This window comes from Copadichromis virginalis, linkage group LG6, assembly GCF_057382275.1.
Source record: "Copadichromis virginalis isolate Kocher_CV1m ecotype Utaka linkage group LG6, C_Virginalis_male_GT1.1, whole genome shotgun sequence".
Lineage (NCBI taxonomy): Eukaryota > Metazoa > Chordata > Actinopteri > Cichliformes > Cichlidae > Copadichromis > Copadichromis virginalis.
In genome coordinates this window covers 44126330-44147713 of record NC_140623.1, presented here as the reverse complement: position 1 = coordinate 44147713, position 21384 = coordinate 44126330, and the positions used below count along the sequence as shown (strand labels likewise).

The 21384-nt window shown below is 46.9% G+C and overlaps 2 protein-coding genes across 3 annotated transcripts in view; one reads left to right on the top strand and one right to left on the bottom strand.

Moving 5' to 3' along the window:
• Positions 1–828: 828 nt before the first annotated feature.
• On the top strand, positions 829–4317 carry LOC146708656 (protein EOLA1-like). Its single transcript, XM_085460661.1, has 3 exons — positions 829–1010; positions 3263–3523; positions 3589–4317. Exons 2-3 carry the CDS (start codon positions 3265–3267, stop codon positions 3795–3797), a joined length of 468 nt encoding a protein of 155 aa, XP_085316787.1. The 5' UTR covers positions 829–1010; positions 3263–3264; the 3' UTR covers positions 3798–4317.
• Positions 4318–5333: 1016 nt separating this feature from the next.
• alg13 (ALG13 UDP-N-acetylglucosaminyltransferase subunit) overlaps positions 5334–21384 on the bottom strand; it is a 21951-nt gene continuing 5900 nt past the window's right edge. For both annotated transcript variants that reach the window (XM_085460646.1, XM_085460645.1), the window contains exons 5-25: positions 18260–18332; positions 18106–18187; positions 17843–18008; positions 17623–17686; positions 16924–17041; positions 16725–16789; positions 14296–14396; positions 14138–14223; positions 13773–14034; positions 13466–13573; positions 13088–13235; positions 12418–12589; positions 12193–12228; positions 12062–12117; positions 11842–11910; positions 7937–8063; positions 7593–7712; positions 7450–7490; positions 6827–6944; positions 6447–6554; positions 5334–5982 (exon numbers count right to left, since the gene is read on the bottom strand). In XM_085460646.1, the coding sequence (XP_085316772.1) occupies positions 5609–5982; positions 6447–6554; positions 6827–6944; positions 7450–7490; positions 7593–7712; positions 7937–8063; positions 11842–11910; positions 12062–12117; positions 12193–12228; positions 12418–12589; positions 13088–13235; positions 13466–13573; positions 13773–14034; positions 14138–14223; positions 14296–14396; positions 16725–16789; positions 16924–17041; positions 17623–17686; positions 17843–18008; positions 18106–18187; positions 18260–18332 (2494 nt within the window). In that variant the 3' untranslated portion in view covers positions 5334–5608. The remainder of the gene's footprint in view (positions 5983–6446; positions 6555–6826; positions 6945–7449; positions 7491–7592; positions 7713–7936; positions 8064–11841; positions 11911–12061; positions 12118–12192; positions 12229–12417; positions 12590–13087; positions 13236–13465; positions 13574–13772; positions 14035–14137; positions 14224–14295; positions 14397–16724; positions 16790–16923; positions 17042–17622; positions 17687–17842; positions 18009–18105; positions 18188–18259; positions 18333–21384) is intronic.

The window sequence follows — 21384 nt, the reverse complement described above, 5'->3', positions numbered from 1 at the left end:
TTTCTGTATATAAATTACAATACAACTATAAAATGAAATCCATATCATGTTCTTATATCTTCCTGCTGTGGAGGTCGTTCCCTGTAAAATTCCTCCATCATCACTGATCCCAGCTGACCTGAAGTAAACAGACTGTAACACAACAAAAGTCATTACTAATGAACGCTCTTCATGCAGGAACCACTCAACAGGAAGTAGTTTGTATTCCAGCAGTGTGACGTTCAGGGTTCAGCTGCTGATAAAAACTAGAAATACATCAGCACCTTATGGCTGAAATGGAAAATGGAACGTTATGATGAACGTTTACATGATCTGCTCTGCTTTGGTTATGTTTTTCATGAATGGTCGGATGGGATGGCGTTTTCTCCTCTCCTTTCATCAAGGATGCTTTGGTGTATCCTACTCTAAAGGGAGCACTAAAGCTCCTTTCCATGGAGTTTGGAGAGGTGGAACAGCTCCGATCATGGTCACGTATCTCAGTGAGGAACACGCCCACAGTTTCTGCTGAAGTCATCGTTACAGCGAGCGACGCTGGTTTCAGCCTGATGATGACATCAGGTGTGTTGTTGTTTAAAACGGGTGCAGTGTACACCTTTTCACACTTTTAATTCTGTTCACCTGGACGCCGAGTTTTCAGTGGTGGATCTGCTCCGTCATTTCAGCCTTACCTGGATCATCGGGCATGCATCGAGACAGGAATGTTTTTGTACTGTTAAATAAAGTTTTGATACAAAGCTTTGATAATGAGGAAGAGTCAAATTTACATTCATCCATTTATATACTCGTCTCAGTTCTTCCTGTGGGGGCAGGAGAGTCCAGTACTGCAGTTATTTCCCACAGAGAAGAAGAGCAGCCGCCAGAGCGGAAGTGAGAAAAATCAGCGGGAGCGGAGCGGCATTTCTGTTTGAGTACCGCCGGGTTAAAGGTCACGCCGTCACCGACAAACACACACACAGCCGGGAAGAAGCTCCGAGAGCCAACTCTCTGCTAACCAGCGGCTTCCTGCTCGAGTGAGTCTCTGCTCCTGTACGGAGAGACCTTTGTGGTGAAGGCGGAACAAGCGGCTCAGCTCCGGTTACAGTCCGGTACCGCCTCACGTTGCACTGCAGCCCCTTTTCCATTTGTAGCTGCTCGGCTTTCAGGGTTTTACATTCGGTCACAGTTCCTGGTAGTGATGGGCAGATGAAGCTTCATGAAGCACTGAAGCTTTTCATCCAGTTGGTTCATCCCAGTGCAAGGCGTCTTGAAGCTTCATTTGCTCTAGTAGGACACCTACTGGACGTAAAAATATTAGTTGGCAAGAATTTGAAGAGTGTGGCCTTTTGCACACAGCCTGTAAATGTCAACAACAAAAGGAGTGTGTAAAACATGTATATTGTAGTGATGCAGTATACTGTGTATATTTATAGTGGCAGTATGGAAACGATCATTTACTGTGAGGTGAGGTGTGGTTGGGGTGTGGACAGTAGTTGTGCTTTTGTAACGTTGAGGTATGGACAGCTACACACTGAGGCCTCAGTCCTGCCTGTTCACATTTTATTCTGTAAAAACTAAATTTTCACTGCTCTTGTGACCTTTCTAGTGGGGAGAGCATAGCTAGGATTTAATGATTTAACAAATCTTTTAAATCCTTTCTCCTCCACAATGCTAAATGGCTGAGAGTCCTCAATCAATAAAAACAAAGCACAAATATAAATATCACACACGTAACTTATTACAGTTGTATAATATTGTTATATCATTTAGTAACATCACTGCATGCTATATTATCATTGCATTTGATGGCTCACCTGGTCTTGCTCCACAATCGGTGTCCCCTTATTCTCATGCAAAGCTCTGTAGTGCCTAAGCATGGATGAGGTGTTGTTGTTATAGCCCAGCTCCCTGGCACATAGCAAACACTTCACCTTGTACAAAAGTCAAGACAGCTTAACATAAATTGTATTGCACCATCAGTATTATGAAAATACATCTTCTGTAGAAATTTGTAGGCAGCACGGTGGCACGGTGGTTAGCACTGTTGCCGCACAGCAAGAAGGTCCTGAGTTCAATTCCACCATCAGGCCGGGGTCTTTCTGTGTGGAGTTTGCATGTTCTCCCCGTGTTTGCGTGGGTTCTCTCCGGGTACTCCGGCTTCCTCCCACCGTCCAAAGACATGCAGCTTGTGGGGATAGGTTAATTGGATAATCCAAATTGCCACTAGGTGTGAATGGTTGTCTGTCCCTGTGTGTTAGCCCTGCGACAGACTGGCGACAGACTACCCTGCCTTTCCCCCCATGACAGCTGGGATAGGCTCTAGCGCCCCCCGCGACCCTGAAAAGGATAAGCGGAAGCAGATGGATGGATGGATCTTCTGTAGAAATTTACATACCTTGTTGGGAGGGACATCCTCCTCTTCTTAGCTGGCTCCATTCTCTCCTGACTTTCATAAACCTCCAAACTCTCACTAACCGCAACTCTCCATCAAACACCCACATTTTGAATGGGGTCTGAGGGGTTTATATCGCTGTCATAGCTCGCGGCAAAGTTCGAACCACTTCCTGAACCAGTCACGTGGTACAGCTGGGCGGCGAGGCTTCGGACGTCATCATTTTCAGCTCCTCCCATCAATGAAGCAAGCCTCGATACGCGTATCGGGGAAACGCCCCCTCCATTACGCGACACAAGATTTGAAGCCTCGATACAGAACGTCACATCACTAGTTCCTGGTACTGTTTTAGTACCTGCTCGGACGGGTTCCAAGCGATCCGAGCAGGTATTAAACTATTACATCATCGGACAGCATGCCACTGATTGGCTGGTCAGTGGTGTCACTCGATGGGTCATGAGAACATCTACTTCACAAAAAAACGAGAGAAATGTGTTCTGGGAATCCATCCAACCTCACAAACCATCCTACCTGTTGTTTCTGCGCATGTGCACAACACAAAATTAAGTGGCAACCCGTCCTATCTACTTAAATTTATGCTGGAATTATCGTGTGACCGCAGGAATGTACGCTAGGACGGTTTGCTCCAAGAAACAACGCCGTGCTCCCGGAATCTGACAAACAGCCCCCGCATTCGTGTCACATTTTAATTAAGCTTACACGTTGCTATAACAACGAGCACCCATATTAGATGGTACTGATTATAGTGGAAACCCAGTGGAGTCGAGTTGTGGCGAGTCGAGCAGGCACTAATGCAAAAGGGGCTAAAAAAAAAACTGAAAATGTTTCATACGTCTGAAAAGTGCGTCCTGTTTGGGTGCGCTTGTTTTGCAGACATGGCGGTGCAGGTGCCGTGCCTGTCGTTCCGGCAGCCGTATGCCGGCCTGGTTCTGGACGGGGTAAAGACGGTGGAAAGCCGCTGGAGGCCGCTGCTCGCTCCACTGGAGAACCAGACGCTGGCGGTCCACGTGGCTCAGCGTAACTGGGAGGGGTCGGACTGGAGGGCGGTGCTAAGCGGCCTGCTGGGGATGGACAGCGCTCAGATTGAGGCACTTCTGGAGTCCGGGGAGCGGTTTGGCCGCGGCGTGGTGGCAGGTTAGAATCCCTATTTACTCTGCCACATTTACACATCCCTGAACGAACCCTGTGGTCTCTTTTAGGATTGGTGGATGTGGGCCGGACCTGGCTTTGCCCCGCCTCCCTCCAGGGGAAGGACCTACAGTGCCTGGAGCAGTCGGCCGTGCTGATTGGTCTGCAGGAGAAGCACCTGACTAACCTGTCCAACCCTCGCTGGCTGAAGGCCCCACTGAGAGCTCCGGGAGGTCGCGACCTCTGGACCATAGAGATCCCAGCAAAACTGTTACCGTGACAACACATACGTAACCTACCCGAGCACCGAGGCCGGAGCGACTTCTCTGTCATAGTACATTGGTTTTTACAGCGGTGGCGCTGACCTCAGATCAGGTCACTGTGATGTCATCAGCACACCTGATTTTTGTGGTCGAGCGAGGTCTTCCATCTCTGAGGGTGGGGTGGGGGTCAGACCAATGATCTGAGCTCCTGGGGCCGTCGTCCCGGAGCACCAGAGGCTTCACAGCAGCTCGATAAAAGTCCAACCTGTCCAGTTCTTTGTTTCTTTGAAATGATGGAACCCGTCTAATCCCAGATTTTTCACTGCAAAATAAGTGAATGCATTTCACTCCTTAGACTTGTCCTACTCACTGTATGTTTAATTTTGTTGATGTGTGGGGGTTAAAACGGCAACTGTTGCCGGTGGGTTAATAAGGACACGTTCCAAACGTCCAGTGTTTGTGTAAGTAACCTACCTGTGGTGCTGTTATCAGGCGGCTGTATGTTACACTGAAATTAAAAGGTAATATTTTGCTATGCTTGCTGTTCTGCTCATTGTTCTCTCGCTGTTTTAGAAAACAGTCTGTGCAGAATTGTTGTAATTCAGTCACACTGGAGGGTTTTAGAGCATGAAGCCATCAGGACTTTGACTAAACCAGGATGGTAAACTGCAGAATTCATGGTTCCATCAACAAAACAAATGGATAAACACACAAACAGACCTCTAATCCAGGTAACTGCATGTTACCATGGTACCTTATCAGCAGGTATGAAACCAGCACCCGTTAACCAATCAGATCTATAAAAACCACAGTGATCAATACACATACAGTATAATTTAAACATGTATCAGGCTGAGTCAACACACCATCTGCAGATTTTCATACAACCTGTGGCGCTTTTCTCTCTGAAACAAGCGGCGGTGGATGGAGCAGCTACATCCACGTGAGCTCATCCTGAATGATAATGTCACCATAAGCAAATCCAGATAAAGAGTTCCTGGGCTGAGGGACGTCCCTCAATCACCGCGTTTCTGTTCTTGGCTGTGACGCCACTTCCTGTGTCAATAAAGGTTTAAAAAAATGACGACAGGCGACTCATGGGGGGGGGGGGGGGGGGGCAAAGCAGTCGTTCAAACATCCATCAGTGTAATCAGATTACTTACTGAACTTCAATGTCACAGCAGCTGTAATGGAAAAAAATGCCTTTATTGATTTTAGTTTCCATGGAAACAAAGAAAATCAGAGTCAGCCTCCAAAGCTCTCAAATTTTCTGCTGCTATGAATCACACTCACCCCTAACCTGCACAGGTGAGAGTTTTCTACCTGAGAGCTCAAACTGACACACTGAGGCGCTGGCCCCTCGCCAGAGATGACGACCTATCATCTGTAACTCCCCTCTGATCCCCCCCCCTCTCACGCCCTGTGGAGAATCGCACCTTTCTGGCTTTATTATTTTACTTCCTGTTTGCTCAAAGCATAAAAAACAGGAAGTTGATGTTTGGGACTGTTAACTGGACAATAGTCATGTGACCAGATGAAGCAAAAACGCCATCTGCTGGTGAAACAAACTTTATTCACCCAAAACCCAAACAACAAAACATCAACACAAAGAGATCCCTCCACAAATAGGGACTGGTCACACCCACCACCTCATATTGGCTGTCACAACATGAATTTTAACCAACAGCAACATCCATTAACATCCAGCCAATATTTACCTTTAAATCCTAACTTTAATTTTGAAAGTCTTGCTGCAGGAAAAGTGTTCATAATAATGTTACCACTAATTCAAAACAAAAGGGGTTTTAGCCTTGAGCTAATATGCACGTTACATAGTGGGTGGGATGTAGTGTGTGGCTGTGTGGTGAGGGGACGGGGCAGCAATGTATCCAACAACGTGAGAAGGGTTGGGGGCAGGGCAGTAGAGTCGTGGGGCGTGGCCTCCAGTCGATATTGGCCCCCAGTGGACAGAGGAAGGGAGGCATGGGTGGTAGGAAGAGTGGTGAGGGTGGTGGGCGGGATGTGGAAGAGGAGGTGCAGGGGCTGTAGTCAGGTAGGTGCTTGGGGGTGGAGCTTCATATGGCAGGTGGAGTAGTGGGAGAGGAGGAGGGAGGGGCGACTGATCTGGGTAGAGGAGAGCAGAGGAGGGGGCGGAGCCTGGAGGAGTAGGACTGATGGAGGAGGAGCTTTCCATGGAGACACCTGAGGAGACAAACCACATGCTTATATTTTCAAAGTAAATTCGTTTATAATGCAGAAAATTTGGGTTTTAACGTGGAGGCAGACTAATCATGTGACCTGACCAATGACTAACAGCGCCTGCAATTGGCCCATTGTGCTTCTGTCTTCATTTACACTGCACCTGACTCCAGAATTACTGCATCGCACTTCCTGTCTGTTGCCACGCCTGTTTGCTATGTTCATCCGGTCAAATTTCACCTTAATAACAATACAGTAGTCATTCGGTACAGGAATGTGACAGCTGGATGGTGTAGGGTTCACCCCACCCTTCCTTCCTCATCACGCCACTCTCACCGTTATGCAGCTGTAAAGCTTCACCAACAGACCTGCTGACCTCCGGCACTTCTACACTGTTTTATTGACAAACACTTCCTGTTTTGGCAGCGTGTGCACTCCAAAGGTAAAGGTGTGTCACTAGTACTGACCGCCGTTGTGTCCCTCTGTCTGTCCATCTGCAGACCTGGAGGATTCTGGGTAGGAGCTGGCGGGCTGATGGGAGATCCGCCCAGTCTCAGAGAACGGCTGGGAGGCAGCTGGGGACGGAAGATGGGACAGATCAAGTCACAGTAAAGGGGGTGGAGCTTAAATTAAAACACCTGAGGGACCATCCATGCTGTAATGACATCACTGCACACATCTTCCTGTTAGTCATGTGTTCCCCACAGTTGCCGCCTACCTGATCGCACTGTTTTATTGTGAAAGGCTTTGCTACGGAAGTGAAGGCTCAGCTAAAAGATGAAACTTGCATCTTTTGTATACAGGTGGAGGAAGTGCAGCACCACCTGCTGGAACCGATCACACTTACCGTGCAGAGGGGGCTCCTGGCCCAGGTAGGGCGTGTAGGGCTGGTAGGGGTAGGCAGTCTCAGGTGAGGAGGCGGGATACACCTGCTGCTGTTGCTGCCAGCAGCTCTGATGGTACCACTGAGGAGACAGATGGTCACATGACGGTCACATGACAAATTCACAGCATCATGTCATCACCTGAACCTGAAACACCTGCAGAATCATCTATAAACATTCAAAGAACCTGAAGGAAACGTGTGTCTCTTTGAAACGGCAGCCACAGGTTAAAGGAGAGGAACACCAGTCACATGACCTCCACAGGACCCAGGTGATCAGAGTGTCCTTGGAAGATGTTTACCACACCTGCAAGTGACTCAGGTGCACTCAGACTTCTACTGCTAAAACAGATTTGCCAGTGGAGGAGCTGAGCTAGTTTCAGTCATTATGTCCTGTTTATAGGTCGGAAACCTGCAGTCAGCTGAGACTGAAGGATCACCTGGATGATAACGAAAGGTTTCTCCCACTGAAAACGTCCAGAACAGAATCAACATTCTGTGATGCTCCGTGAGTTCATTCAGGCGTCTCACCTTCACCTGTCAGCGCCGCTTCAAAGACTGCTGTTTACTGTTCAGGTGTCTCTTACCTGGACGCCCAAATTGAAGTAATACTGGAGGACTCTGCAGTCTACACACACACACACACACACACACACACACACACACACACACATAAATCAAACTGATCCATATGGATACAAACTGTAAACACAAGCTTTTGACTTCTGACCTCTTGGTAAATCACTTCCATTAGGGTCATATGAATAAGGGGGCGGGGCTACCACAGTGCAGAGCGGCTCACCCAACTCATTAACCAACCAGGAAGAAGCAGCTGGGATCGCCATGGCAACTGGAACCAGAAAACGTGTTAGTGTATGGCAACCTAGTGAGAACCAATGAGACTGAAAGACTTCGTGTCAGCTAAAGCTCTCAGAGGTGACAGAAGTCCCTCCCCCTGATATTCAGACTTCCTGTTTTAGAGGTGCAGCCAATCAGAGCCAATTAAAGCGGGTTCGGGCCTTAAACAGGGCAGAGCTCTGAGAGAAGTAACTGAGGTGGGCAGTGTTTGCTTACCTGAGCGTGTCTGCGCGTGTGTGGCTGACGGCAGGTGAGCAGCTGCTGGTAGCCGTGATGAGGAAGAGGAGGGTGAGGAGGAAGAGGAAGATGGAGACGAGCAGATGACTGACAGCGGCTTCACTACCTGAAACACACACACACACACACACACACACACACACACACACACACACACACACACAGCAGTGAGCGAACACCTGCAGCTCTGCAGGCAGCCCTTTTGGTTCTGGATGGAGCAGTGGATCTTTTCCAGACTGAGACATGACATGAGATCAGCAAGCCACCGAACATGGGAGGGCGGGGCAGCGGCCTTCCACCTCTCAAGTCCACCTCATGGACTTGAGAATGGGAGCTGGGGTTACACTGCACAGTTTATTATAGATGCGAGACATTACAGCTTTGCCTGATAGTTGCAAATTAAGGAGCTCGTCCAGTAAGTTAGCAGCTGGAGCTTCTGGAAAATTTGAGAGGTGGGATTGCAAAAAATGTCTGCTTTGTAAAATCTATCTAAAAAAGTGAGTTTTGGGAAGATGTATTTTCCTGCCAGCTGATCGAATGATGATAGTTTATTGTGTATAAAGAGACCTTTAAAGTAAATAATACCTGCTCTAAACCAGACCTGGAACAAGTTGTCCAAAGCTGGGGGAGGAATAGGTGGTTTGAAAGGATGGGGCTTTTAAGTGAAAAATAATTAAGATTGAAATGTCTCCTGAACTGCGCCCAAACCCTGAGGGAGTGCCGAATTATTGGATTAGATGTAAAGTTGTCAATGGATGAAGGAAGAGAAGAACCCAGAAAGAAGGCAAGAGAAAATTCCCTGAGTTGAGCCTGATTCCATTGCCAGCCAGCTGGTGGGGCCCACACCCTCCCCAGACTGGAACCAGTAGGTCAGGGACCGAATGTTGGCAGCCCAATAGTAAAAGCGGAAGTTGGGGAGTGCCAGACCCCCTTCAATCTTAGGTTTCTGTAAATGCACCTTAGCTACTCCAGGTCGTTTACCCTTCCAAATATAAGAGGAGATTCCAGGAGAGTCTAGAGTTGTAAAGAAAGACTTGGGGATGAAGACTGGTAAAGATTGAAATAAGTTGGTCTCAAAGGTACGGTTTAACTTGGTTTAAATCCTACCTCTCAGAGAGGTCGTTCTCTGTTGCTATGGGGCAACACTCCTCGGCTTCTGCCCCTATTTACTGTGGTGTGCCTCGAGGGTCCGTGCTCTGTCCTGCTCTTTGTACATGTTGGGATTAATTTTTAGTAAATACAACATCTCCTTTCACCGTTATGCCGATGATATCCAGATTTATTCACCTCTGAAATCCGATGTGTCTGCTTCTTTGCAACCTCTGTTCAACTGTTTGCATGAAGTTAAATTTTGGTTATCACATAATTTTCTTACATTGAGCGAAAATAAGACCGAAATCATAGTCTTTGGTAGTCACACTCTGCTAGACCGGTTAGCTGATGCCCTTGGCCCTCTCGCTAGCCATCTCTCGCTCACTGTAAGGAACCTCTGAGTGTTCCTGGAGGGCCCTTTTAAACTTCAGAAACACGTCTCCACTGTGGTAAAAACAGCTTTTGCCAGTTGCGTCAGATATCCAAAGCAAAGCCATTACTTCCTTTAAAGGACCTTGAAAAGCTTGTCCACGCATTTATCACATCCAGACTGGACTACTGTAACTGCCTCTACTCGGGCCTCCAACACTCTTCTCTTTACCGGCTTCAGTTAATTCAAAATGCAGCTGCGCGTCTTTTAACAGGTACGAGAATCTATGAACGCATAACTCCAATTTAAGCAAATTACATTGGCTCCCTGTCAAATATCGCATAGATTTTTAAATTCTTTTGTTCACTTTTAAAATTCAGAATAATTTAGCGCCCAGCTATCTCTCTGAACTCCTCCACTTACACAATCCCAACAGAGCACTTAGATCGTCCAATCACAGGCTCCTTGCACAACCTAGGTCTCGAATGAAGTCGAGCGGTGACCGGGCCTTTGCAACCGTGGCACCCAGACTCTGGAATAACCTCCCTGTTCATGTTCGTACTGCCGAGTCGATCCAGTCGTTTAAATCACGTCTTAAAACTTATCTTTTTACTTTGGCCTTTGATTCTAACTCGTTGGCTGTTTTAGCTTATTGTGTTGTTACCTATTGTTTGTTGTCCTGTTTTATTGTTTGTTTTAATTGTCTCGTGTTTTCACTGACTGTGAAGCACTATGGTCAACACTGTTGTTTTAATATGTGCTCTATAAATACATTTTGATTTGAAGTGTAAGAATTTAGGAAGGATATTCATTTTAATTGAATTAATTCGTCCGACCACAGTTGTGTTCAGGGGTGACCACTGTTGAAGGCTTTGTTTGACATTCTTCAATAGTGTAAAAAAGTCGGCTTTGAGAAGTTGTTTATACTTTCTTGTAATTGTAATACCAGGTAGGTGAACTGCTCCTTGACCACTTTAAAGGGGAAACCCGACAAATCTATTGGAAACGCTTCTTCATTTGATAGACAAAGTTCGCTCTTGGACAGATTTAATTTATAACCACAGACTTGACTGAAACGCGTGAGTAGAGACAATATAGACGTTAGGGAAGCATGTGCATTTGAGATAAAAAGCAATAAATCGTCAGCATAGAGAGAGACTGTTCAGTTTGACCTCTTTGTATGCCCTGGACAAGTTTACTGCTTCGAAAAAGCATTGCTAAAGGTTCAGTAGCTAGATCAAATAACAACAGGCTAAGGGGACAGTCCTGACGTGTGCCACGTTTGAGTTTGAATGGTTTTGATTTCTGGCTATTAGTGCAAACAGATGCAACAGGGGACAAGTATAGGCACTTGATCCATGAGATGAAGTTGGGACCGAACCCATATCTTTCCAGCACAGCAAATAAATAGTTCTACTCCACGGCATGAGTTGAAAGAAGTTCAAATTTGGTTTGGAGTTCAATATGTTTCTTGTAAACCTCAGAGTCCTTATTGTATGCATAGTGATGGTCCAAGTGTTTTATTTTATCAGCTAATTCTTGCCTTTCTTTGAAGTTTACCCTCTTTACATTAGCTGTATATGAAATGATCTGCCCTCGGGGATAGGCCTTCATTGAGTCCCAAACTAAAAGGCTAGAAATATTTGGGGAAAGATTGGCGTCTAAAAAGAGCTTAATTTGGTTATTTATAAATTCCAGAAAGGTATTATCAGATAGTAGTGTGGGGTTAAAACGCCAACTCCTGTCTGTTCTAGGTAAGTCAGGCATAGCCAGTCAGAATTAAAGGGGCGTGGTCTGATATAACTATGGCACGGTATTCACAGGCACATGCAATACTAGTCAAGTAGTCTATCCTAGAAAAAGTGTGATGGACGTTAGAGAAAAAGGAATACTCCTTTCAGTCAGATGCAGATATCGCCAGATATCCCTGTTCCCGTATGTAGAAAGAAAGGAATGAATGTGTTTATGTTTTTGAACAAAAACAGGAAATGCACACTCAGACTTTGTCCCGACTGCCGTTAGACCAAAACCAAGAGAAGAAGAGAGCTCGGCGCGTCACAGGAACAGGAAGTGCTCAAAGTCCAAGCACCACCACCTTCAGAGGTTGCGACCTCTGGAGGATGACGTTGGACAGGCGCTTTAGGCCTGCTGTACAGGTTTTTGATTGGACGAACAATGTTTAGAGCCGTTCTCTGTCCAGCTTGTCGCCGCCCACCGAGACGAGGCGGAGCAGAGATGGCAGCTGCAGTCTATGGCGCGGTCGCAACGATATTCTCCTGAAGTCTGAAGCAGGAAGTTGAACTTTCCCGGGTCTGAAACGAGACGCTCAGACTGCGAGGCAGCAGCGCCAACCACTGAGCTACCCTGGCACTGCTGTCACACACGCGATGATGTCACCTTCAAGCTACGCTGCGGGACGTACCTGCTGGCTGTAGCTGAAGTTCACGTCTGATCTCGTGGGAGAGTCAGCCACGCCTCCTTCCTGCTCATCCTTTCAAAATAAAATAAAAACAGACTGATTACAGCTTCATGGGGTCACTGATCACATGACCTCTTCACACGTGCGAATTTCAAACCTGTTTTCATGTGCAACATTATGCTGACCTGCATCACACTAACAGGAGACAGAGGTCAGCTCTTACCTGATTGGTGGAGGTCTCAGTGGCGCTGTAAACTCCGGAGGTCTGGAAACTCTGATCTGAAATAGTGTGAGACGGAGTCACCAACATGGCTGCTGCAGGGAGGCGTGTCACAGCGGGATCACGTTACTCACCCTGTGAACTGTAGATGAAGTCCTCCGTGTACTCGGCTGCATGCGGGAGACACACACACACACACACACACACACACACACACACACACACACACACACACACACACACACACAAAGTCAGTTTCTGATGAGTTTTCACAGTAAAAACCTCTCATTAGACTTTTACTGTGAAAGGTTACAAAGGGGAAGGAAGTGAAAATCTGAAGTGAGCAGTGGCGTCCTCACCCTGGTCCTCCACTGTGCTTATGTCCTCCTGCTCCTCCTCTGACGAGCACACGGGAGTGTTTCTGGGTGGGGGGGCAGGGGAGAGGGGCCCAGAGCCTCTCTGAACTCTATAGGAGGAGCCAGAGGGAGGGGCTGGGGCACCAATGGAGGGGGGAGGAGCCACAGTGGGGCCCTGCATAGGAAACAGTAAAATGTGACCTGAAAATGTTACACCTGAGTCTTCTTCTTCGACAACAAGTCTGTGACCAATCATCAGTCGCCTCACTCAAGGGCCCTTTCTATTGGCTGCCAGCAACAACCAAGAAAAGGCTGTATATAAAAGATAGACATGTTTGTAGGAGTTTAAAACTGCATTCTTGTTAATGGCCTAGAGGGGGCGATAGCTGTGGTCACGTGGAAGTGGAAAAAACCTCAGTCACTCATCTCAGCTCACACACAATAAAATGGAGTCTGACGTCTCAGAGGACAAATATCTGGGACACTCTTAAAGATGTGATGTCGCTGCTTACCTCACCTGTCCTCAGTAATGTAGAATCTGGTTTTTGAGTAACCATCATTTAAACGTGTTTACCATAAACCACGTGAAGTACACGGCCCCTCCCACCTGCCTCAGCGCTCCGTGCACACACGCGCCGCCATCATCGGAGGATTTTTCCCAGCACATACTCACTGGCAGCGGAGGGAAGACGCCGTCGCCGGCGCCATCGAGCTGGTAGTACGAGATGGCTGCGTCCAGATCGGCCGGCTCCTCCACCGCCTCGGGAAAACCAAACTGACACTCTTTGTTCAGAGCCGCTGCCAGCTGACGCCGACTGCGCCTGAAAAAACCACGGAGGAGAAAATAAAAACCCACCGACTGACATCACATCCTCTTTCAGGCCAGAGTGACTTTGTCTGCGATTACAGCACCTCATGTCACATGACTCGATTCATTTTAAAAACAGGAGCTGCTTCAGAGATCAGCTGACCGGTCATTCCTGGTGGTTACATCAGTGTCGGCGTGTGTGCGTGTTGGCGTGTCGTGCGTGTTGGCGTGTCGTGCGTTTACCGGGACCTGAAGGTGAAGCTCTCGTAGTCCTGATAATACCTGCGACCAGGATGGTAATAGGTCAGCTGAGTACCAATCAGGTGACGGTTCAGGAAACGGGTGGAGCTTCTGACCAGAAACATTTGCGCGCGTGCACACACACACACACACACACACACCTCATTAACATGATATTTTTTACCGATGGTCGGAGCCACTGACATCGATCAGGAAACTAAGGGGGCGGGTCCCACCTTTAGAAAAGTGCATTTAAAACATTTGTGTCTGTGAGTCAAACTGCACAGGTGCATCTCAGGTAAAGTCTCACCTTGAGGCTCCGTAGCGTGGTGTTCGGGCTGGGGGGGGATGGTGATGGTGAGGGGGGGCATAGGGGTCATAGGTCATAGCTCCAGGTGATGGAGGAGGGGGTGGGCGGGGGTGGCCCGCCGGTTGGAAGCGAGGTGGCAGACTTGAGGGGGCGGGGCCTCCATAGGAAGGAGGAGGTGGGATTAGCAGCTCTGTTCCCTTCATCCCACGAGATTTCCTGAAGTAGCGATGGCGGTGATGCCGCTGACCACGAGAGTCCGGGTCTGAGGGAGAGACAGGAAGAGACCGTACAGGAAGTCAGGTGAGTAACACAGGAAAAGGATAAAACAAAACAGGGAGTGGATGGGAAAAAAAAAAAAGAAGCACCGAGGTCTCCTTTTCTGGAGGGCGCAGCCACATTCCAGGCGGGAACCGGATTCACGGGTTTGAGGTCCGTCAGAGGGACCAGGTGTCTGTGAGGAAAGACACGTGAGTGATGTCACAGCGGCACTGATGGACGTGATCCTGCCGTGTGTGTGTGTTACTTCTCGCCCAGTTCCTCGATGAACACCGTGACGGCGGATGAGTGCGTTCCCACTTCCTGGATGAAGGCGTTGTAGTACTTGCCCTTCGGCTCCAGACGCACCTGAAACAAGTTTCATTCCTGATGTCACAAACATGGTGGCTAGGGGGTGGAGCCAAAAATAAAATGCCACCTATCTTATAGTACCACAAATGTTTTTGGAGCTTCATTCATAAGAGTTACAGCCAGTAACCACAGACAGTAACTGTTTTTCAGTGCTTTCCGTGTCTGAACAGCTGATTAAAGTTTGACCTCTGACCCCTCGCTGTAGTGACCTCACCAAAAACTCACAACACGCATACCGAGACGCCTCAGGGGCCCGTTCTTCGTACCTCGCTAAGTAAGTTAGCTGGATTAGATTGTTGACGATTTCGCGTGATCCTGGATCGTTCGGTTCCCCGAAGCTCATCCGGGACTTGCTGTCATAGCAACAGAGCCGTAAGCGTAAACCTGCTGGGGAGCAGGCTTACTTTATGTAAACAGGATTAGATCGCGGCCACGCAGGTATGTCCGCGTCATTCATACGAAAGCAACAGCGATATTCCACCACTGTTTCACCATAAATAAATAACATCAATGTAACTAAAGACAATGCAGCACCTGATCCATTTATTGATGTCACACAGATACATACAGGTCATTTCCTAAAAAAGGGAAATGTACTATTAACATTCTATTACATGTATGTGATTATTACAGATGTAATTCATATTTCAGAGTAGTAATTGTAAATTAAACCACGGCTATAAAAGCGAAGGTGGATTTGGGAAGCCTGTCGCAGCCATGTCCTGTCCGTATACGCGAGCCACCCATTGCGGAAGGTGCAAGATTGATAAGGAGAGTCCTCAGAATTCAGCGTATATTGCGGGACAGACAGGATCCTTTAGCTCAGCGCGACAGTGTGCTCATAGAGAGATATCGATTTTCCCGTGAGGGTATTATTTACTTAACCAACTTGTTGACGAGGGGGTGCAGGACCACCACCTGTCTTTTTTTTGCTCTGCCCTTTTCTTGGTTGCTGTTATAAACAAACAGAGTATTCCAGGGTCTCTTTCCAAGAGACGACAAGCAATATAAGTGATAAATATTACCATTCTGTAGAATATTCTTATATTTCACTTTTACTTGTTCCCATGTTCTAGTGGGTCCTGTTGTGGCTCTAATGTGAAAGGGGATATAATATAACATATTATAATATAATATAATGTAATATAATATTGGATAATATGGTGTGATATGATAAATCTACCCTACCGCCTACTGGTGTTGGCCAGAGGGGCCGATGGCGCAATATGGCAGCCTGGCTTCTGTCAGTCTGCCCCAGGGCAGCTGTGGCTACAACCGTAGCTGCCTCCACCAGTGTGTGAATGTGAGAGTGAATGAATAGTGGCATTGTAAAGCGCTTTGGGTGCCTTGGAAAGCGCTATATAGATCCACTCCATTATTATTATTATTATTATTAAATTACTTACGAGTTTAATTTGTCAGCAACTTTCTGCCAGCCCTCTCTCCTTGCTTTTGCAGCCTTTGCAGTGTTCCCTTGTGTTTTAATTAAACTCTGAAACTCCTGAAATCCCTCACTCAAGAGTTCTTGCTCTGCTGCCGGAAAATACCGAGCGCGCTCCTTCGACATTTTTGCCGACCAATCAGAGGGTTGCCGATCAATGTTTCTACTATCGATGCGTAGCCCCTTTTACGACACCCAGTGATCTCACATTACTTCATCCAGCTGTACTAATCGTCAACAGCAGGTGTGTTCGGAGAACCGGATTAGCGAGCTCACGGTTAGCGCGATGATTTGGTCTTGGATGTGTCATTTGATCTTGGATGTAAGCGAGGTACGAAGAACGGGCCCCAGGTCACGAAACCCAGAGTCCCCTTGATGTTTACGTGCTTGATAATTACATTCTCCAAAACTACTTCCTCCAAATGTTTCAGCATAAAAGCCTCTTTTAGAAGTGAAGTTCTCCTGTGTAGTGAAATGCTGACAGCTTTTAATTTGAAAGGAATACAGGAAGTGTCAAGAGTTTGTAAAGGAGAGTGAGCCTAGATGCACTGGTGGATTATTTTATTGCAGGTGAGGTCAAAGGTCAGAGAGCGGTTCCTTTTTTTCTTGTCATGTAAAATGTTGACAGAGCTTTGACGAGGACGTCCGTCTCTGCACATCGATATAAATCAGAATAAAAATAATAATAATTCACCATGTCATAAACAGCGCCAGCCTTATTAAGCATCACTGGGCACTCTCCCTTTGTATCCTGTAGCATCTAGATAACCTGCCGGCTGTGAGGTCAGAGCCTGAGGGGGTTTGGTGTGAATGAACTCTGACCTCTGTGTCTGAACCTTGTTCACATCCGCGTTATAAAGTTTTCAGTAATACAGTCTTCTTACCTGACACTTGTCTCCCAGGAAGTACTGCCTCCCTGCAAACACCATGTAGTCCGTCTTCTGCATCTCTGTCACAGTGATCAGATTAGACCGTCACAGGAAGTAATCAGATTACACAGCTGTCAGTTGTACAGTGTCCAGCTTCAGTTCACCAGCATTACTTTATCCTGACGCTGGTCTGGATTAGTTAAACCTGCGTTACCTTTGCAGGTGTCCTGCCACACATCGAACTCCAGGTTTCTGTAAACGTCCCCGTCCAGAGACTTCATCACCTTGTAGGGCAGAGACAGTCTGGAGGGAGGCGGAGCTTCTGCAGGAGGCTGAACAACAAAAACATTACATCAGCTGCAGTTCCTGATGTCCAGCAGAGGCAGCAGTGAGTCAGTCCCATAAACTTCCATGTTTGCTGACTGCTAGCTTCACCTGACCAATAATATGGCTGCTGTGAGGTTACCGTACCAACAGATCATCCAAGAAGGCGGAGCTCCAGTTTAATGAGTGAAATTCAACAGTTATGATTGGATGCCACTGACTTGCACGTCACGGATTCTTCTGGCATCATTTGGCTCTTTGCATTTTTACCTTTCTTACTTCACCAATGACGAGTTCACGTGTTCCAGGTCCTGCTGATGGCGTCCTACGACTCTGAACAAACTCAGGCTGAAACTAGACATTAAAAGCTGCAGAGCAGAGGTCGTCAATGCAGAGCCTCAGGCGTGAAGCAGGAAGTAGAGCGTGTTTCTAAAGACCCTGGTGGCTCCTCTGAACGTTCTGGAGGATTCGGCACTGTGGTTGTTTTTTAAGTTTCATTTTTCTTTAAGTTTTTGGTACTTTTGTTGCTGTTAGTGTTGTTATCCACGAACGCTCGGGCGATCGAATCGGCATCTATCAGCATTCCTACCTTTGAGTCGTCCGTCACAGCTCGTGGTTTCTCCTCGATGGGTCTGCCTGGCTCCGCCTCCTCACTGCAGAGCACAAACAAATGGGCCCTCAGTTCTGATGTTTCCATGACGATGGCTGCTTCATCAGTTTCTGATTTCGTCTGTCACTGTTGCCCTGGTTACCATGATTCCAGGTCAGAGCTGCTCTGCCGCAACGTCCTCAGGTGTGTATGTGTTTACCTGTGCCCGCGGTCCTCAGGTGTGTCATATCCAAGGTCAACATCACTGCACATGGATGGACTGTTTCTATAGCGACGACCTCCGACCCTGAAGGCCTCCATGGCCTGGCAGAGCTCCGCCTCCTCAAAGCCAAATACCTGAGTGTAAAGCAGCTCATACAGAAGAGCTACACACACACACACACACACACACACACACACACACACTGAGTGCAGAGGAACTATAGACTTTCTGTGTTCGGCCAATCAGATAGCAGCACTCACACTGACAGAGGGCGGCAGAGGCGGGGTAACTCCTTGGGTAAACAATGTCATAGTGACCATTGATGGAGCAGCACAGCGTCACCTCGGCAACACAAAAGACTGACAGTCAGCACCAGCCAATTACCTCACAGACCTCAGGGTCACGTGACCTTACCTTGTCCACAAAGTCGTCCTCCGAGATGATGGTGGCTGGTTTCCCCGGGTAACGGTAGATCAGGAAGCAGCGCCTGCACACATGGAGTCATGTGACTCAGAGTCGTACTGAACCAGAGCGATAAGGGACGCCTCATTTATGATGTCATCACGCCACAGACTCAAACTGATACTGACATATTCACGGGTGCACATAAGTGGTCCGCAGGTGCACATTTGCTGTCAAAATAAAAGACGCGCACCAGATAAGAAGTTGCAACGCGCGTTTGCGTCCATACAAAAGGCAGTGTCTTTGTCCGCTTGAGCAGGATTTTCACAGCACATTCTGCAACACATCAGTCTTTATTTATAAAGCACTTTTCATACAAAAATGTAGCACAAAGTGCTTTACATGGTTAAAAGCAGCCCACCCTACCACTCACTCCCCACACTCTCATTAACATGAACGATCATGGATACACACACACACACACACACACACACACACACACATAAAAAGTAAAATTGGGCTGGGCACACATGAGCCAGGTGAGGAAACACTATCACAGGGAGCCGGTCACAGACCGCAGCTTCCAGGCCGGGCACACGGCAGGAGGGAGGCAAAGGAGCCCCCCAGCCAGGCTGAGAGGACCCACAGAGCCCCAGCAGCCCCGGTGCAGAGAGCCCCCTCTGAGGAAACACTGGAGATATGACCTAATAAGAGTATATGCAGAATAAAAAGATAAAATAAATAAGAATGGGATACAGTATAAATATAAATAGAGTAAGAAGATAAAAAACAAATAAGAATAAAATCAATAAATATTAGGTAAAACCTAAATTAACAATATAAATAGAATAACAGGATAGAATAAATAAGCATAAAATAAATAAATGTTAGGTGAAAGCTAAATTAAAAAGGTGGGTCTTGAGCCTGTTCTTAAAAACATGTACGTTCTCTGCGGCCCTGAGCTCCTCCGGCAGGCTGTTCCACAGACGAGGACCATACCACTGAAACGCTGCCTCTCCGTGAGTATGTGTCCTGACTTTAGGGACAATCAAAAGGCCAGTACCAGAGGACCTCAGGGTCCGCGAGGGTTCGTATAGTAAAAGCAGATCTGAGAGATAAGAAGGCCCAAGACCATTAAGACATTTAAAAACCAATAAAAGAACTTTAAAATCGATCCTGAAACACACGGGGAGCCAGTGCAGCGATTCTAAAACCGGTGTAATGTGGGCCCGCCCTCTGGTCTTCATCAGCACACGAGCTGCAGAGTTTTGCAAAAGTTGTAAAGGTGAAATATTCTTCTTAGGAAGACCAGAGAGCAGGGCAGTAATCAATGCAACTGGTAATAAAAGCATGCATCAGCATCTTCGTGTTACACTGCTATGCAGATGACACCCAGCTCTATCTGTCCATGAAGCCAGATAACACACACCAATGAGTTAAACTGCAGGAATGTCTTAAAGACATAAAGACCTGGATGGCCGCTAACTTTCTGCTTCTTCATTCAGATCAAACTGAGGTTATTGTACTCGGCCCTGAAAATCTTAGAAATATGGTATCTAAGCAGATTCTTACTCTGGATGGCATTACCTTGGCCTCCAGTAACGCTGTGAGGAACCTTGGAGTCATTTGGAGCAGATTTCTCCTGTTTTGGCTTCCTGTTAAATCCAGAATTCAAAATCCTGCTCCTCACATACAAGGTCTTAAATAATCAGGCTCCATCTTATCTTAATAACCTTGTTGTTGCGACTTTCATCCGTAAATAAAGCCGCGGCCGGCTGAGTTGGTTGTGTCCCTGTGACGCGCCTCCAATAATCCATAATGAGTCGTACTTGTACTTTGCGCATTTATTTTAAGAACAAAACAAAAACAAACATTTGCGCTTTCAATCAATTTACAACTAGCGCATGGATTAACTGGTGTGCCAAAAAATGACGGTCAACAGAAAAGTTTGCCCACAAACCACTCACCCAACACACCTGCTGCGAACACCGACATCAGGTAAATAGACTGTGACCACACCCACATACCATCACCTGAGACGCAGGTAAAACTATACACCTGTGCCACCAAAACAAAAAGGAAAAACATAAACATTGACTTTGGCTCTTACACTTGTAGTACCATATCACCCTATTAGAGCGCTTCGCTCTCACACTGCAGGTCTACTTGTTGTTCCTAGAGTATTTAAAGGTTTCTGATCACAACTAGGGCTGGGTATCGTCACTGATTTCTAGAATCGATTTGATTCCGATTTACAAGGTCCCGAATCGAATCGATTCGATTCGAATCTGGGAAATTTTGCCTCAGACAGTCAGAAATATTATAATTCAGATCTGTACATTTACATATTTTTGTATCTATATAAAGGAAGCTGACACTCGCAAGACTTTATCAAAGGTGTGAGCATCACAGCAGAGGCCTTTGTGTCAAAGTAGCTGAAGATAAAACAGAAAAACATGAAGGAGATTTTCCTGGCCTGGGATTTTATAAAAAATATTCTGCAGTAGATCAAAAACGAAAGAAAACCATTAATCAACATATGAAGATTACCTCTGAGTTACAGCGGTTTTATTAGAGACACAGCGTTTTGCATTTTGCATAATTTTAGAAAGTTTAAATTTGTTCAGTAACCTGTTGAACGGCAGAAATGAGGTTTTCTCTTCGGAAGTAGGTAAAAGGGAAAAAAACAGCGGCCGACAGGCTGTGAACAACGGCAGCCTTGTGCGTAACAAGCAAGCGAATAATGAAGAAAACAGATTTTTAAACGGGAAACTGTTCTTGAAATATACTGAGAGATAAAACTAACAGCTCTAGAATCAGCGCAAAAAGGACGTAAACACAAAGCGCGGACCCGCCGAAACATCAGAATCAGCTCGTCGATTTTAATCGATGAATCGATTATCAAAACCCACCCCTAATCACAACCTGGTGCTCCTTGTCCCTGTGTATGAGCCCTTAGTGCGCAGGGAGCCACCACCACAGTCCAGAGATGGACGGAGGAGAGCGAGGAGGCTCTTAAGGACTGTTTTAAATCTACTGTGTGGGAGGTGACCTGTGACGACCACGGAGAGGACATCGACAGCCTTGTGACATGCATTACTGACTATATTAACTTCTGTGTGGATAACGCCGCACCC